The 18305-nt window shown below is 31.7% G+C and overlaps 1 protein-coding gene across 1 annotated transcript in view; it reads left to right on the top strand.

Annotated features, from left to right (window-relative positions):
- LOC118763023 (A disintegrin and metalloproteinase with thrombospondin motifs 7-like) overlaps window positions 1-18305 on the top strand; it is a 206659-nt gene that overhangs the window by 141205 nt on the left and 47149 nt on the right. The window contains exons 20-22 of the mRNA XM_036502187.1: window positions 7794-7860; window positions 14599-14673; window positions 16670-16903. Coding sequence (XP_036358080.1) covers window positions 7794-7860; window positions 14599-14673; window positions 16670-16903 — 376 coding nt within the window. The remainder of the gene's footprint in view (window positions 1-7793; window positions 7861-14598; window positions 14674-16669; window positions 16904-18305) is intronic.

Raw genomic sequence — 18305 nt, 5'->3', positions numbered from 1 at the left:
TGATGCCTTATTTATCATGAAAACTAAGTTCTCTCAACCTGTGATGGTGTTTAGTGTCTCCAGTGAGGGTGACATCATGCTAACCTACATCTTTGAACAGGACTTTAAACTCCATTCAGATAGTCATGTGAAACTGCTGGAGACTGTGGTCAAACTCTGGCTGGAGAGAGTTGTTGCAGGAAGTCATTTGCATGGCAACAGGATCTGGCTTCTTGTCATACCTCCAGTAAGAGTTAAAAGTAGTCATCAGAGAATTTCTGTGACTTCACCAACCCTAATTTCTGGCCTCCTAATTCCCTTGAAACCAACTGCTCTGTCTGCAACACCAAGGCTGAGCTGGGAGCCAAGATCAAGAGGTATTTGAAGATCTTCTCACAGACACAGTGAGGAATGCATATGCCAGGTTCCTGAGCTGTCTTGAGTCCATTGAAGAACCTGAGGGCAACTACATTGAGTAAACTGATATCTCCTATCCATAATTTAATTGATATTTTCTGAATTTAAAAAATACTTTAATTTTTGGATGAGATTTTCTTTCCTTCTCCATTAATGCAAATTGTCAAATTTATCCTGAATACCCTGTAAAATATATATATATATATATATATATATATATATATATATATATATATATATATATATATATATAAATTAGAAAAAAAACCCCACCTTTTATCAATCCAATAATGAACAATTAAATTATACCATTTAGAAAAATTACATATTATAGAAAGATTAAATATAAGATAAAACATATAACAATGATTAAGTAATGTATATATTTGGTAGAATAACAATACGTGTTTCGTGGCTATATTTAAGAAATGATAATAGTAATAATAATAATAGTAGTAGTAGTAGTAAAATCACTTCAATATAAATATAGCCACTCTTCATGTTAAAGACAACAACAATAAAATAATTAATTAGATAAATTAATAAATATACGTAAATAATCTTGTAAAATACGAAATATCTTAACAGATATATTCTTGTTTAAAAAGTAAGATACAATTAATTAAAATATTTAAAGCAAATATATATATAAAGATACAAAAAATACATTAAGTGAAAACTAAATACTATAATTTTAGCTATATACATTAAATTAAATTATTAATTAATTTATTTATTTAATAAACATCTAAATAAAAACTTAAACTCATTAAGTAATTTATATTAAAAACCTTAATGTTAAGTAATATATATAATGTTAGTACAAGCTATAAATATTAGAATTAAAAATAGGAAATGGTTCAAATATATATACACCTACACACCTATTAGATAAACTAACTATATTATTAATATATATGTAGTACCCATAGATTTAATATTTTACTCAATAATATAGTTGACCAAAATATCAATTAATATTAAACTAATTTACTTAAAATGTAATACTACGTAATAAATAGACCACCTAGCTATTAAATAATGTATTGTCTTACAAAACTAATTCTCAAATTAAATTATATGTAATACGTTAAATCACATTATAAAAATAATAATAAAGCATAATAAATAAATAGATATCCATATCATAACTAATAATTATCAAGAAATTATATATAAGCTAGCAGTATAACCCGACCTAAGCTAATCAAGTTCTTTATTTCAAACCAAACTAAGTAATATAGACGTCAAATTTGGGCGAAATCCATTGAAATTAGTTATATTATATATATATTATATATATATAATATAATATAAATATATATGGGCAACAGACGCGAACACACATATACACACGTACGTACGTACACCTATTGCATGTTTTGTGCACGCATACATGTTCATAAACAGAAATGAATGGAAAAAATGTTGTTAAATTTGCAGATTAACACCCGCACGATTTTCACTAAGAAAAAAAAATCGTTTTTTTTTGCGTGGAATCAACTACTCTGGCCTCAAAACCCTTTTTGTGGTCCGTGAAACGGAGTGGGGTGTGGTGGAAGCCTCGCAAATTGTACCCATTTATATTGTGTAATTCACTGACAAATTATTACTCAGCTCTTTGTTTTGTTGTTGTTAAATAAATAGATTGTCAACAAAACACTTTTTTACTCGGCGTAAAATAAAAACAAAACTCTTTCGCACCCAAAGTAATGTGTATGAGAGAGGGGGGGGAGAAAGATGAACGATTTAAAATAAATAAATGATTTAAAATAAATATATTGTAATTCGTTTTGGGATTTGGTTTGCAAGATTCTTTATATGGGTTCGTGTGTTCAAGCATATTCTGTTGTGTCTGGGGAGAGTCATTTTCTTTTTGTGCCTTATTATTTAACACACTCACCAGTTATTTCTTATTTTTATTTTCCTAAAATTTTCGTTGTATCTTGCAACCTTTTCAATAGTTTTGACTGTCCGTTATTTACACCGCGTTCCCTTTTGTTTGTTTGTGCGCATGTGTGTGGGTCAGTGTGTGCGTGTGTGAGCCTATACATGCACGCATGTATGTGTGTGTGTGTGTTTGCATGTGGTTGTATGTATATATGTGTGTGTATGCATATGTATATATGTATGTATGTGTGTGCATCTGTATGTACGTATCCTGCATATTTATGTGTTTGCCTGTCCGTGTTTGTGTATTTTCTATGTGTGTGTGAGCATGTGTTTGTATATATATGCACTTCTGTCTCCTTGTGTGTGCATATCTCTGTGTGTGTGTTATGTAACTATGTACCATGTTTGTATGTATGGATGTGTATCTTTATATGTGTGGATCCGTGTCTCCATATGTGTCTGTTCATATAGTCTATATACCTATCCGTCTGTATATCGATCTGTTTATTTACATATCTAACATACAAACACATGCAAACACACACACACATACATACGTACATGCGTGCATGTATAGGCACACACACACACTGACCCATACATATGCGCACAAACAAACAAAAGGGAACGCAGTATATTGTAATTGTTGTGTGAGAAAGTATATATAATATAATTATAAAATATAGTGTCTTTCAAAAACGAAAAACAAAACATTTTACATTTTACTAGCAGTATCGCCCGGCGTTGCTCGGGTTTGTAAGGGAAATAACTATATAAGCATTTTTAGAGAGTTACTTCCCTTATAGATGCCAATTCGGGCTTTCTTAGCCATTTCTGTTTTGGCGTCTTCAAGCCATGAAGTCGTTGTTCTAAAAGAACGCTGGTCTCCTTGACAACGCTTTACGACGTTGATTTCCTTACACTCCCTTCCCCACAGCTTCACGAGGGAGGGAGGGAAGAAGGGGGAGAAGCAAACAGGTGCAGGTGTGACCATGGACGCCAACTCCGCCGCCATCGACACACGAAAAATTATGCATTAAAATGGAATAAAAAATGATGTTAAATTATTTTTAAAATCGTAGACTCATCGTAGACGCGCGCTAATACTCAGACGGGCTTGATATGAATCACGACTATAAGATACCCGAATTTGGTTAAACTGCACCGCAAAATGTGGGAGTAGTTAGGAATCTAAATCGAAGGGGACAGACACTCACACAACTACAGTTTTATATATATAGATTTTTTATGAACGCCATCACTTACTCTCTTTCTCTCTCCCTCTCTCACTTTGTCTTTCCCGTGAAACTCTGCCTCCTTCTTCCACTTTTCTTTATCTTATTTTTTTGGTTAGATGACGTCCATAAGCAATGGCTAAAAATAGATTTTCATAAACGCCGTCATTTACTCTCTGTCTCTTCCTCTCTCACTTTGTCTTTCCCGTGAAACTCTCTGCCTCCTTCTTCCACTTTTCTTTATCTTACTTTTTTTGTTAGACGCTGTCAAAAAGTAATGGCCGATATTTTTTGTGACTAAAAGCTATGTCTGAAAATAGATATTTACGCTATCCACGGGTGCCTCGGGGAAAAGAATAAGTTGACAAAGCCCAGATAGGGTTTTGACAAATGTCCTCCTAAAATTGGAGCGACATGTGTGCTAATTTGTGGACGTGCATAAATTACAATCACGTACACACACACACACACGCACACACATCCTCTCTTTTATAGATATGATTAATATTTTAACAACAACAACAACAATAATAATGATAATAATAATAATAATAATAGTAATAATAATAATAATAATAATAATAATAATAATAATAATAATCAAACTTAATACAATTCAAAAGTTAAATAATGTTGTTAAATAAAAAACGTTACTTAGCTTGTCGATGAAAATAATATAACTGAATTTTAAACGTACAAATGTAGGTCTTAGCGTTTATAAAAAATTAAACTCGTGATGACGTTGTGTAAACAAATAGAATACAATTATCAATGAAAATGACGAAAAATATTTATTAATGAAAACGACGAAAAATATTTAAACTTCATGAATTAAAGAAAAATAGAATAACAAAAGAACTATAAATGACTATTTACTATAAATTAAGTTCCAAATAATTATTACGTAAAATATACATATAATATTAAATTAATTTATATTATTATAACTAATAGGTCTTAATAAAATTATATATAATCATTTATATATTAAGAAATATCTAAGTTTAAAATTATTCAAATATATTAATATAACATATAATAATATAGTAAATTATACACTAATACTATTAAATTATATCTACAAGAAATAAATAACATAAAAAGAAATAAGTTTTTATACATACGGAAAAATAAGTTAAACGTATTATATAGGTAAATAAATTTATTTTAGCATTTAATTTTAAATGACTATTTACCATAAATTTAAAGTTCAAATAATAAATAAGTAAAATATATATATTATATTTAAATTAATTTATATTATATAATCAATATATCTTAATAAATTTGTATCATCATTTATTTATTAGCTAAACCTATTATATAGGTAATCTAACTTATGTTTACATTTAATTTTACGTTCCTCTAATGAATTTACTAACACATAATTGTTATTAAATAATATTTATTTGAATTCATTATCACACAATAAATAGTAATTACACCCTATAGAATATGATTTAGCCCTACAAATAATCTCCCAAGTTAATTTATATTTAATAGATCTAGATTTAAGGTTCCAAATATATTTACTGAGACCTGTTGAATTTATTAGATTTTTATTCCAAAAAGACTACATATGTTGAGATACTCTTGATTTAATTATATTCGAAGTGGATCCTATATAAATAGTGTTTAAATTATGATAATTCAAATTCTTATCAAAGTTACCATACACTTATAGACTACATTATCTAAATTACAATTATCATTAAACTTACATGTAGTCTTATCCCTACATGTACAATAAATTATATCTTGGTCTTTATTATTATTATTGGAATCAATATTTAATCTATCCTTGTAGAATTTATTTAATTCAAATGTATTAAATGAAGAAATAATATTACCAACATTATTATTAGTTGAATACCCAACTCCAAAATTATTATTAGAAAAAACGTTAGAATATTTTTATTATCCTTAATGAATATTTCAATTATATTTAAAATCTCTTTAGTAAGATTTGTTTTAACCTGAGCCCCAAAAGGAACGATGAACCATGTTTTATTTTTATCTTTTATATTATTATTATTATTATTATTATTATTATTATTATTATTATTATTATTATTCTATGTTTGACTTTTGCTTTATGTTTGTACAAGTTGGCTCCAAGTCTAACCCAGAGACCTCAAGAGACAACAGATTGGAAGTTATCTTCATTAATTGAATTAAATTTTATCTTATTTTTATTTTTATTTATATTTTAATTTTTTATTCCAATATTAAATGTATGATTTACATAATCAAAATACCTATTATTATTAAAACGATAGATACCTAAATAAAATTTATTATAATTCAGATAATTAGGTTTATCATTATAAAAATCATTTAAATTATTCTCCTTCACATTATAATTATGTTTACAAGTAGTAAAAAATATAATATTATTACTGTATCCTGCCTCATGCAGGGCTATATTATAATAAGGTGCATGTTTATTAAAAATCTCTAAATCATAAGAAAGTAATGATATTCTTTTACCTACATTATTTATCAAAGATTTTTTAACAGGTGAATGATTACTATAAGCTTTAATATATCGAGGTTTTCATTAATTTTATGAAGTGGTTGTGTTTTACCTGTTATTAAATTAAAATTAACATCTAAATAATTAACATTATAGTTCTCATTATAAATAGTAATACTTAAACCATATCTTTTAAAGAAATTATAAAGTTTCTTTTTATATAATTCAAATTTTCTATTTGTATAATCCTTAGTAAGTAATAAAAGGTCATCCCTATATAAACCACCCTCTAAATTTATATTTTCTAATAATAAATAAATACCTACTAAATCAGTAACCTGTGCAGAATCTGGTGCCCCCATAGGTATATCAAAATAGTTTTTAGTATCCTTCCTACCCCATAATTTATTATTATATCTAATTAACAATTTCCTAGCCATTTAATTTTTCATTATTGAATTGATAAAAGGTGGTTTTTTTCTAATTTATATATATATATATATATATATATATATGTATATCATATTTTGTGAAATTTGATTTAGTATTTCTAAATTGAATTTTTCCCCGTAAGTTTGGAATAATATTCCCTCATATTATTATTATTATTATTATTATTATTATTATTATTATTATTATTATTTTTATATATATACACACACACAGGGTGTTCAGGATGAATTTGACAATTTGTATTAATGGAGAGGGAATGTAACCATATGTGGATCGTTGGCAATTTTTTCCTCCATCTGCCTTTTCTATTGAACTTTTCTCTGTCTTCTGTTTCAGAAGAAGAGCTTTGCTCAAAACATAAAACTACCTTTGTTTCCTTCCTTGAGTGTCTGCTAATACTTTGCATGTACTATGTCTTCACATTGTTGTTTTTTCTTGTGCTTTTCCTTCATTTGGTGGGGGATTAACTATATATATATATATATATATATATATATATATATATATATATATTCAGAGAGAGAAAGAGAGAGAGAGAGAGAGAGAGAGAGAGAGAGAGTGTGTGTGTGTGTGAGAGAGAGAGAGAGAGAGAGAGAGTAAGAAGAGGGATATAATATCCAGGCAGATACTAAATTTCTCTATATAAAATGCCAAGGCTGCTTCTTTTAGATGATGTATTTTATGGTAAATTTCCTTTAACTCCCATCCAATATTACAGTTCTTTTTTTGGCTACTTAGAGTGTAAGGTACAATATTGATAATAAGGAGAATGAAGAATTTGAACATTCAAACTTTATGTTTATTTACTGTTGGTTTATTCATAATCATTGTCCGACACATGTTTCAGTTGCATTAATTGCACATTGTTGTATATTTATATGCAGCGGTTTATGCATTATTTGTACAATCTCTTCACAGTGTATAAATATGACATTGTTCATCGATGAGCTATTTTTCACAACATTTGTGAAAAATAGCTCATCGATGAATATCATGGTTTTCTACTTCCTGCTACCAAGCCCAATTCAAACTAATAATGGAGGAAAATTCCTCTCCAAACAATGTCATATTTATAGACTCTGAAGAGATCATACTAATAATGCATAAACCACTGCATATGAATATGCAACAATATGCAATTAATGCAATCAAAACACGTGTTGGACAATTATTATGTATAAGCCAACTATAAATAAACAAAGTTTGAATGTTCAAATTCTTCATTCTTTTTATTATCAATATGTATATCAATGAATCATTTTGATATTTAAATTGATGTTTGTCTGTCCATTTCTGTTCATTTTAGTCTAAATTTTTTATAATTTGGTGTAACATTTCAGGTAAATTGTACTTATGTTGATGAAATTGTGCAATTTAAGTACCACTACTCAGTTTCTACACAGAAAGGTCAGTGATAAAATATAAAAGGCATAGCTTCTAATTTCATTCTTGGACACTGCAGATTAAATTTCATAGACCTGTAATAATTGTGTGGTGCTAGTTTATATCTCATGAAGAAGTGGTGATTGAATGGGACCAGTTTTTGTCAAGTTACTCATTTTAACCATATAGGTATTGTTTAGATGACTAGATTTTAGACCACAGCTCTATATACAAGAATCTATATACAAGAATCTAGATTTTAGACCTCAGCTCTATATACAAGAGTTATAAGTTAACTGATAGGTCACTTAATTGGTGACATATGTATGTATGTCACTTAATTGGTGACAGATGTAGTTTTATCATAAACTAGCTTAAAATTCACACTCTGTGCAGACTTTTAAGCTAGCTCCTGTGGAGGGCTAATTGGGCTTGTAGCCCAAAACTAAGAAGAGCGATGATAAAGCATTTGTTGGTACCCTACCAATATGGTATTATGTTAAATTCAGTTTAAATGAAAAACTTGTAAGTTCACAAATTTTTGGAGTGCTTTTAAAATTTGAATAAAAGATATATATATATATGTGCATATATATATATATATATATATATATATATATATATATATAAAATTATTAAGGTGGCTATTTGCAATTTAGAACCAATAGGCAACATGTACAGTTGTCACTAAAGTGATAGAGGATGCTAGTAAGCACCACCATTGCTAAAAATAAAAGTCAAAACAACTCTTAGCCACATGAGACCACTTTTCTAATGGCTGACAAGAGAGACAGGCTCCCTCTCTACGATTCTGAGTTTTGACTCTCATTTCTGGCAATGCTGGTGCTTACTAGTACTCTCTGTCATTTTAGTGATGACTGTACTTGTTGCTTATTGGTTCTAAATTGTGAACAACCACCTTAGTAATTTATAATTCTCACTTCACCATTTTCGAAATCAGTTGATGTTTCCTATGGTGTTCTCTATTAGGCTGACAGGGTGATTTAGTTTCTTTAACCCTTGGTGATGGATTAATGGGTCAATAGTAAAGATTGATTAAATCTGAAATCAGCACTGATATGACTCCACCCCACTTGTCATAGGAAGGGAACCTGTCTCCCTTGCCAGCCATTAGAAAAGCGCTCTCACATGGCTAAGAGTTATTTTGACTCTTACTTCTAGCAATGATGGTGCTTACTACCATCCTCTAACACTTTAGTGATGACTGTACTTGTTGTGTATACACACACACACACACACACACACACACACATACATACATATATATATATATGTATGTATGTATGTATGTATGTATGTATGTATGTATGTATGTATCGTGGCTTTGTGTCTGTTTGTTCCCTACTACTGCTTGATAACTGGTTTTGCTGTGTCTACGTTCATGTAACTTAGTGGTTCAGTAAAAGAGGCCAATAAAAAAAGTACCAGGTAAAAAAAAGAAAGAGCTGGTGTTGATTTGTTTGATTAAAATTCTTCAAGGTGTGGCTGCAGTCTGATGACTGAAAAAAATAAAAGAACCACTAAATTCCTAGGTAAAACTTTATGTTAAGGGAGGTAACTCTTGTACTATGGCATTGAAACCTCTCACAGTCACTTTACCTGCTAGAAATAGCATCCCAAATGCTTTCAAATCAGATCTCAATACCAGAGGCTCAAGAACCAAATGAAGGGCAGATATTCAATCCCAGGATCATCTTGATTCCAAAAAGGTATATGTCTATGTAGAGCAAATGTAGACTGAGATAGAGGGGTCCCAGACAGACAGACAGAAATTTGCTTTCGTTAATATAGATGTCAGTAGATTTCTACCTGAAATATCATTTGTTCTAAGAACATTAAAATTAAGACCTAGATGTGGTTAAATTACTAGATTTGATATTCCAATTGTGACTAAATCCCTAGATTTCTAAATCTAAATATGCTTAAATCACAAGATTAAAGGTTCCAGATTTAGTTAATCAACCAAATTAAGACTCCAATTGTAGTTAGATCACTAGATTTAAGATATTAGTAGTGGTTGAATCATTTAAGACTCCAGTGATGATTAAGACACAAGATTTAATATTCCAGTTGTGGTTAAATTACTAGATTTAAGATTTCAGATGATTAAATAACTGGATTATAATGTCAGTTGTAATAATATCACTACATTTAAGATACTGGTTGTGGCTACTGTTGTTGTAGATGCTGAAGATGTCAAAACCAAAGGTTTTATTCAATCTTAAGAACAAGCTGACTTGAGTAACTTAGGAAATTTATATACTGTGGATGGAAGTGATACAGAAGTGAATGAAGACCAAAAGTACATGACAGCAGTGAATAATGAACTAGAAACGTTATTACGACAGTCTTCCCCACTGTGTTAGAAGTCTATACATAATCATCAAGCAGTGGCCTTCTCATTACTTGAGCTGACCTGGTTGTTATGGGATTGTTCACAAGAATTCCAAAGTTCTTGTACATTATCTGGTCTCATACTCTAAGTTGAAGACTCTGATTGTGACAGTGAATCTCCTTAGTTTGGCTGGATGTGCTGATGGTGACATAGGTGTTTCTGGTTGTGTATCTGGACAGTATGGTGTCTGATCAGAATGGTCTGGCTGAATAGGATTGTCTGGAAACAATTGATTACCCTTTTCTGACAATGAATCTGAAAAATAGTAAGCCAGATAATGAGATGAAACTGTAATGGCACAGCCATTGCTATACTGTACTCATGAAAAATTAGGTGAGAGAGTTTCTGAATAGTTTATCCTTCTCTGTAGGTGAATCACCTTTTTGAGTTAGATAGTTTCAATGTAAAATTGCTGAACCAACGTTGGTTAAGAATGACGGCAGATTGGATTCAAATTTAGAGGCTCTACAAAAAGTAAACATTCTTTTGTGATGAGTTTCATTGGTTACTGTGCATAAAAGATCTCTGATAGAAGCTAAGGCTAATGGAATTATCTTGGTTCACTCAGTCTGGCATAGCCCTTCTGACTTCAAGGTGAGAGCTATAGACTAGCATATAGTACCATTCATGTGCTCACATTAGCCATTTCCTTGAGGATGATATGAAGTAGTTCTGGTCTTGATTACACCATTCGTCAATTGAAAGGCATTGAACATCAAATTGAGTATTCTTGTCTGAGTGAATTGCAGTAGAGCTTGCAGATAAGGAGAAAAGCTCAGCTAGTTTATCACTGACCACCTCACTGGATATTTCCTTACACAAAAAACAAAGGGGTATTGTGAGTATTCATCTACAAACGTTAAAAAATAAAGCCATTGATCCAACAAAATCAATAGATTGTCATTCCCAGGCTTGGGTGACCTGTATGACAGATTCCGGCTGTGGTCAATAGAATATTGACTTCGTTCACAACGGATCCCACAAGTATGAGAAAGGTATCTTTATTTACTGAAAAGGGTAAATTCCTGGCTCTACAATAATGTAGCAGTTTCATAGTTCTAGGATGGTATAACCTTTTATGAATTCCTTCCAGTTTGTTAAATTCGTTCATTGAATTATATCTTGAAAGGAAATTAGAAGGTACACTTTGAACATCTGGTTTATACTGAAAGGTCAAGTAGAAGATACAGCAGTTATGATATGTTGGCAGCATTCCATTATTGCTCAAGCTTCTTTATCTATGACTGATTTGTGTCTCTCAGCCTCTTGAAGTGTTTGGCTATAGAATGCTATTGGCCTTTCATCCTCAGACAACACTCCATCCTATGTCACATCAGAAGCATCTGTCTATAAGGAATGACTTGTTAAAGTCTGGAGTGACCAGGCTTGATTCCACAAGCTCTCTTTTGAGTTTTGGTATGGCATTTGTAACTGCCTAGGTTAAACCATATTTTTGGACAAATTCTAACCAAACAATTTGGAATCCACTTAGCATAATATGCAAATAATCCAATTAGATTAAACAGTTTGTTCAACATTGTGGGACTCTTCAAGTTCTGGATTTGGTTGAAGTGTTCCTTTCTTTATTACATATGTTAGGAAGTAGATGGATTTTAAGCCAACACAGCATTTTGATTTGTTATGCTAACTCAGCTGTCTGCTAGAACCTGGCCAAATTATGGTTGTGTTCTTTCTTTGTTTCATCTCTGATAATAATATCATCAATATAACAATAGGTCTGTTGAAGAAAAATATTGTGAATGAATGAATCCATAATGCATTGAAAGATGGTGATGGTACAGGTGAAGCCAAATGGTAGGTGAGTAAATTCAAACAGTTTGTTACAAGCTTCAAAAGCCATCAAATGAAAATCCTCTTCATGCAATGGAATTCGGTGATAAGCTTCTTTCAAGTTAGTAGTAAAGTAATGATTGTACATGATTTTTTCAAGTAAATCATATATGTTAGTTGCAAGATGAGAGTCAATAAGACTAAAGGGGTTTATAGTGTTGGAATAGTCGACTACTAGCCTTAACTTATTTCCTCTTGGAACTTATTTCCTCAATAACTACATGCTTCACATGCTTCTACTTTCATGAATAATGCTGTCAACATTCAACATTCTTTTGATTTCACATTCAATGAAATCACTGTGATAGTGATTTCTTCACAAATTCATAGTGATCAGTGTTAATTTAGACATATCAATGCTGGGCAGCAGACTTAATCCTTGGCTACTTAATTCCTTAAGAGGAATGCCAATATATATCAGCTCCCTTTAACTATCTAGATTTTAGCATTAGTGCTTTGTGCAATCTTAAAACGTCCATCCCTAATACAATAGATGTTATGAGTGACTCAACGGCATATACTTCTGCTTCATAATAGTGTCCATCCCACTCTTGTGTGGCTAAACACCTTCCAGGGACTTAAATTACCTGTTATTGGTTGAAAAGATACACTTTCTTAACATTGTTAATGGAGGCCCAAATTCTGTAGCCAGAGTTAGACAAATAAAGGTCCTATCTGATTCAGTATCCAGTAGAGTGTGTTGTGTGATCATTTACCTTAACTTTAGTGAGTTTTATTTGTTCCCTAGCATGGCTAGCTGAAAAAGTGAAGCACAATTATTGTCTGTTGAATCATTTTGGGGATCTGATCATGACAACCTTCTGTTTGAAAGAAGTTGGTTTCTTTGTCATGTAATCTGTTGTCCAGTGCGCTTTTCAGCAGCAGTTATTACAGATAGAGTTCCTAGCCAAACATATTGATTTTGGAAGAATAGGCCTATCACATTAATAGAAGGATCATTTTCCTGAAGCTGCCAAAACTGGCAATTTCATTGTTAAAGTAATTTTTACTAATGATTCTAAGTCATCTTCAGTAGATTCAAGTAACTGTCAATGAATAGTTGATGAATTTATCCCTGAGATGAAAGTGTTGCAAATTAATAAGTCACATTGTTATTCTACACTTAGAGACTATATATGACACTTTCTAGCAAGACTGAAAGTACAGGACTGCAGTGAAAATTGGATCAGAAACACGATTATGACAGTTACATTACTAGATTTAAGACTTACCATAGTTGAATCATTGGTCATGATCATATCAGGTTTAAGACTGGGGTCATGATAAATTCTTTAAATCATGTAATTTAAGATACCATTTAGACCATTAAATAAAAGAGATGGCATAGTTTGATAGTGAGAGGTTAAAGAATGTTTGTCAGTGATGACAAACTGTAACTATTGCAGTTAGTTGTGGCTAAGATGTCAAGAGCCAAAAAATCACATCTGCAGTGAGTACAAAAATATTTAGTTTGATGATAATCCTTATGAAAAAGGCAAGGATATCAACTCTAAAATGCAAATTAATTAAATATAGGATGTGGCATATGTAGTGGGGTCTGAATTAATTAAATATTGAATGTGGGTATGTCAGAAGAAGTGAATGCATTAAATGTTAATATGTAATGGGGTGTGAGTTTGATGTTTAACAAGAATAGTGATGGTGAGGACTATTTCTATCTTATTAGAACTCATCAGTCTTGTGTAATCTTATGCGAGGTATAAAAGTCACAGAAAAATATGAACAACTGTTAATGACTATTTTAACATTTCTCTCCTTGTCATAAACAATACCGTGAAAGTATGAAAGAAAAAAATCACTAATATTTTTTTCCCAGTGTGTCTTAAAGTAGGCAGTAAAACTGCAGTAGGAGACAATATTTGAATGTAATTCATTGTTATCATCATTCCAGATGTTACATTTTATTGTTCTTCCAACTAATTATCATCAGTATTGATGGCAGAATTGGTAGAGCTGTGGACAAAATGCCCTGCAGATATTTACTTACATTTCTTTACATACTGGGTTCAAATTCTGCCTGGATGAACTTTCATTTTCATCTTTCCGGGCTTAATAAAATAAAGTGATGATTAAATACTGAGGTTGACTTTTTCAGCTGTACTGCTAATCATTGGTGTCTATGTTAGTTATCTTGGAATATCTAGCATAATATATTCCAGCTATATTGATGGTGTTGTTTAGTCTATCATTGACCAGATCTATGATCAAAGATTTCGCTATGACCATCATTTTTAATCAGGTATAATATTTCTGGGACTATCTTATCCAATCTGTCCTGTTAACTTTTAAGATATCAGGGCATGATTTCAGTGAGATTTGGCTGCTTTTTCTAGCAGGCAGATGACCATGTAATGATGGTTCCATCTTAAGTTTAAATTCCCATATTGTAACTGAATGTAATTACTCTTGCTATTTTCGATGTATGAATTGATGTTGTTATTCTATAACTGAACAAAACTGGTTTCTATTTCTAGAGAACTGTGAACTCTCCTGTAATGGAGGTGGTGAACTTTATGAATGTTCTTGTTTGTGCAGAAAGGGTAAAGGAGGTTAGTGGGAAATGACTTTTAATGGTTCAAATTTAAGCTGTACTATTCATCATTATCGTCGTCGTCATCATCATCATTATCATCATCACTGATTTCATTATTATCACCACTGCTATCATCATTATGACCATCACTACCATCACCATCGTTTTCATTGTTATTATTGTCATCACCACCACCACCACCATCATCATTATTGAATGTATGTATGTTTTACCAGATTGATGCACTTCAGTTGGGTTTACAATAACCTCTTGATTCCCATTATCACTTCATTCGCTACCAACATTCCAACACATAAAGAATTCAAATTCTAAATCATTTATGTACTTCTGGTCAAAGGCAACTTTTCTTACTATTAGACAAAGTGTAAAGAAAAATCTTTATAATCTACTCTTAACAGCCCTGTGAATGAGAGTGGCTGTTTCAGTGCATCCATCTTACCAACCTCTGGGACAACGCCTTTTCCATTTTATCTCCTGGGGCTACAGAGATAACTTATGATAATGTTTAACTGCAGATTTCATGAAAGAGCTTATATTACTTTATGAGATAAATAAATTTATCAAATACTATTAAAGCTGATAAAGACAATCACTGGATTCCTTGCTTTTTCCAGATTTTATTCTATAACATCACTTGGCAATGTCAATAAAGACCTGACAATCCATTGATTATATTTCTCCCTCTGAAAATATCTAGTTATTTCAGCATTTATGCACACACACACACACACTCTCTCTCACACACACACATTTACTCATAAAGATTAAGTAGAGAGGCAAGTGGAGTGGTGTGGATGATTGATGCACAACAGCAAGTCTCTGTGGGGTAAGCATTTCAATGTGTACCACTGTAACATTACATAAAATAACACTGAGTTTCAGTTAACTAACCACTTTTATTTGTACCATCATAACATAGATGCTGTAAAATGTAGCAGTGGCTCTCTACACTTCCATCTGTAACACTGCATAAGCGACACTATACAAGATAACAATGTGTCCCAATTAGACCTAGCAACAGTGGTTCTCTGTTAGGGAACCACACGAATCTGCCACAGAACAAAAGAAGGTGACAGTGGCCTCTACTGGGTAATTAATTGCACCTGTACCGTCCTAAAATAACATTATATAGTAGGTGTCTGTTACACAATAATTTCCAGTTCTATCTCTGTAATTGTGACTACTGAAGGCAACATGCATCTCTATCAGGAAGCCATTTCCAGCCATACCTCTCTAACAGTGGCTCTGTACAAGCTGACTGTAGTTGTTTGTCAGGGAATTGCTTCCATTCATGCCACTAGAGCAGTAACACAACACAGGATGATAAGTCCCTATTAGAGATTCACATCCATCTGTGCTACTTTCACTATAACACTGTTGAAGGTGACAGTTTGTGCTGTTGGGTAACCATTTCCATCTGTATCATTGTAACAGTGATTTTATACTAGGTGACAGTTTGCCTCTGTTGGAGATCCACATGTATCTTCATCACTGTAACAGCAACAGTATACAATGTTACAGTAGGTCACTGTTGGGAAACTACTTCTATCTATAATATTTAACAACGATACAATACAAGGTCCTTTGGGAATCTGTTGGTAAACCATTTCCATCTGTATGACTGTAATAGAAACACTATACAAGTTAATAATGTCTGTTGCAGAACACTGTACTACTGTAACCTGAATACAAGGTGACAGTGGCTCTTTTTTGAGTAACCTCTTCTGTCAGCACCAATGTAATGATATCATTATACACTGTTACAGTGGCACAGTTGGAAGAGGTTACTCAACTCATCACTTTTCCTCAGATCTGTAACTGCTCTAAATCTTTACAATATAAAATGAACTCTGTTAAAAATAATCTAGATCTAGGTGGTGCAATTAAACTGGGTGATAGATTAAGGCCTAACTCTCAACTAAATATTAGAACTAGGAAGGTGTGTCTACATTTCTTCTCATTAACTTAATTTTCTATTGACTTGCAAACAGGTCCAGAATGTTCATCATGTAATACTGTTTGTTTGAATGGTGGAATTGTCAATGAAGCTACCTGTGAGTGTATTTGCCCATCACCTAATATGTTACAACCAAACTGTCAATGTGACCAACGACATGCAGGCAAAGATTGTACTGGATGTAACTACATATTCTGTGGCCCTTATGGAAGCTATGACTGGGAAAGTTGCCAGTGTATCTACGAGAAAGGATTATATGAAAAACAATGTATGTATCTCTGTATATTTTCTGTTTTATTTATTCATTTATTTAGTTGTAATGGGAGTCATCTGAGTTGTGCTCATAGTATTATTTTATGGTAATAAATTAAAATTCTATGTCAGATTTGCTATAATTGTCTTAAATGTACAATTTCATAGGTGCCTACTTATTTTCACTCCATATATATTAGTTTCAAATTTTGGCACAAGGCCAGCAGTTTCTGGGGAGTGGGGTAAATCAATTTCATTGGATCTAGTGTTTAGCAGATACTTATTTTATTGACCCCGAAAGGATGAAAGGCAAAGTCAACTTTGGTGGAATTTAAACTCAGAACATATAGCCTGGCATACTAACGTTTCAGCCAGCTCTCTGGTTTTCTCTTTCTGCATATAGTAGAATGTATGTATGTATGTATGTATGTATGTATGTATGTATGTATGTATGTATGTATGTATGTATGTATGTATGTATGTATGTATGTATGATTGTATGTATGTACATATGTAAGTGTGTATGCATGCATGTGTCTGTGTATGTATGCACCTACCTACTACCTACCCATATACCTACCTACCTACCTACCTACCTATCCATCCATCCATCCATCCATCATCTATCTATCTATCTATCTATCTATCTATCTATCTATCTATCTATCTATCTATCTATCTATCTATCTATCTATATATATATATATATATATATATATATATACATAGCTGTGTGTGTTTCTCTTTAAATATATTGAAATGTTCTATGTACATCTAAATGCATTGCTTTTCCATCTACATACCTACCTAGGGGGTTAGTAAGTTAAAAGTCATAATGCAAAGTTGATCTTTGGTTGCACCTATAGAAATTTTAAAGTTTCATGAAAATTTCAAAATTTGGTACATTAATGCAGTTTTCTAAGCTGAATCTCAAGAAATATTTCACTTTTTCCAGAAAGTTTTTAAAAAAAAGTTATAGAGGCTCAAAATTTGATAATTTTCACCCAGTCAGAAAACAGGATTTGAAAGCTGTATTTTCTGCGTGACAGCACGTATTGTCAACTGTAAACAAATGAAATACTGGCGGAATTCTGTTTTACGCACTCCATATAATCATTCATAACTTCTTTATTTTTTGGAATTTTCAGAAACATTTTGCAAATCTGTGTTCTACACACTGGAATTCATACGATTATGCAAAAAAAGTGTGTGTGATTAAAGGCCTATTTAGCTGTTATTTTTAGCACATCTTACCACCACCTCAATGAATAGAATATATTTGTCAACACGTGCTTTCTCGCAGACAAAAGCATCCTCATTATGGAAACAGGCATGTATGTGTTTGTGGCTTACGATTGGCTAATATTACCCAAAATGTGCAAACTTTAAAAGCTGTTAACTTTTAATTGATTGGTTTA

Source organism: Octopus sinensis, linkage group LG4 (genome assembly GCF_006345805.1).
Source record: "Octopus sinensis linkage group LG4, ASM634580v1, whole genome shotgun sequence".
Classification (NCBI taxonomy): Eukaryota; Metazoa; Mollusca; class Cephalopoda; order Octopoda; family Octopodidae; genus Octopus; species Octopus sinensis.
This window is presented reverse-complemented; position numbering and strand designations above follow the sequence as displayed.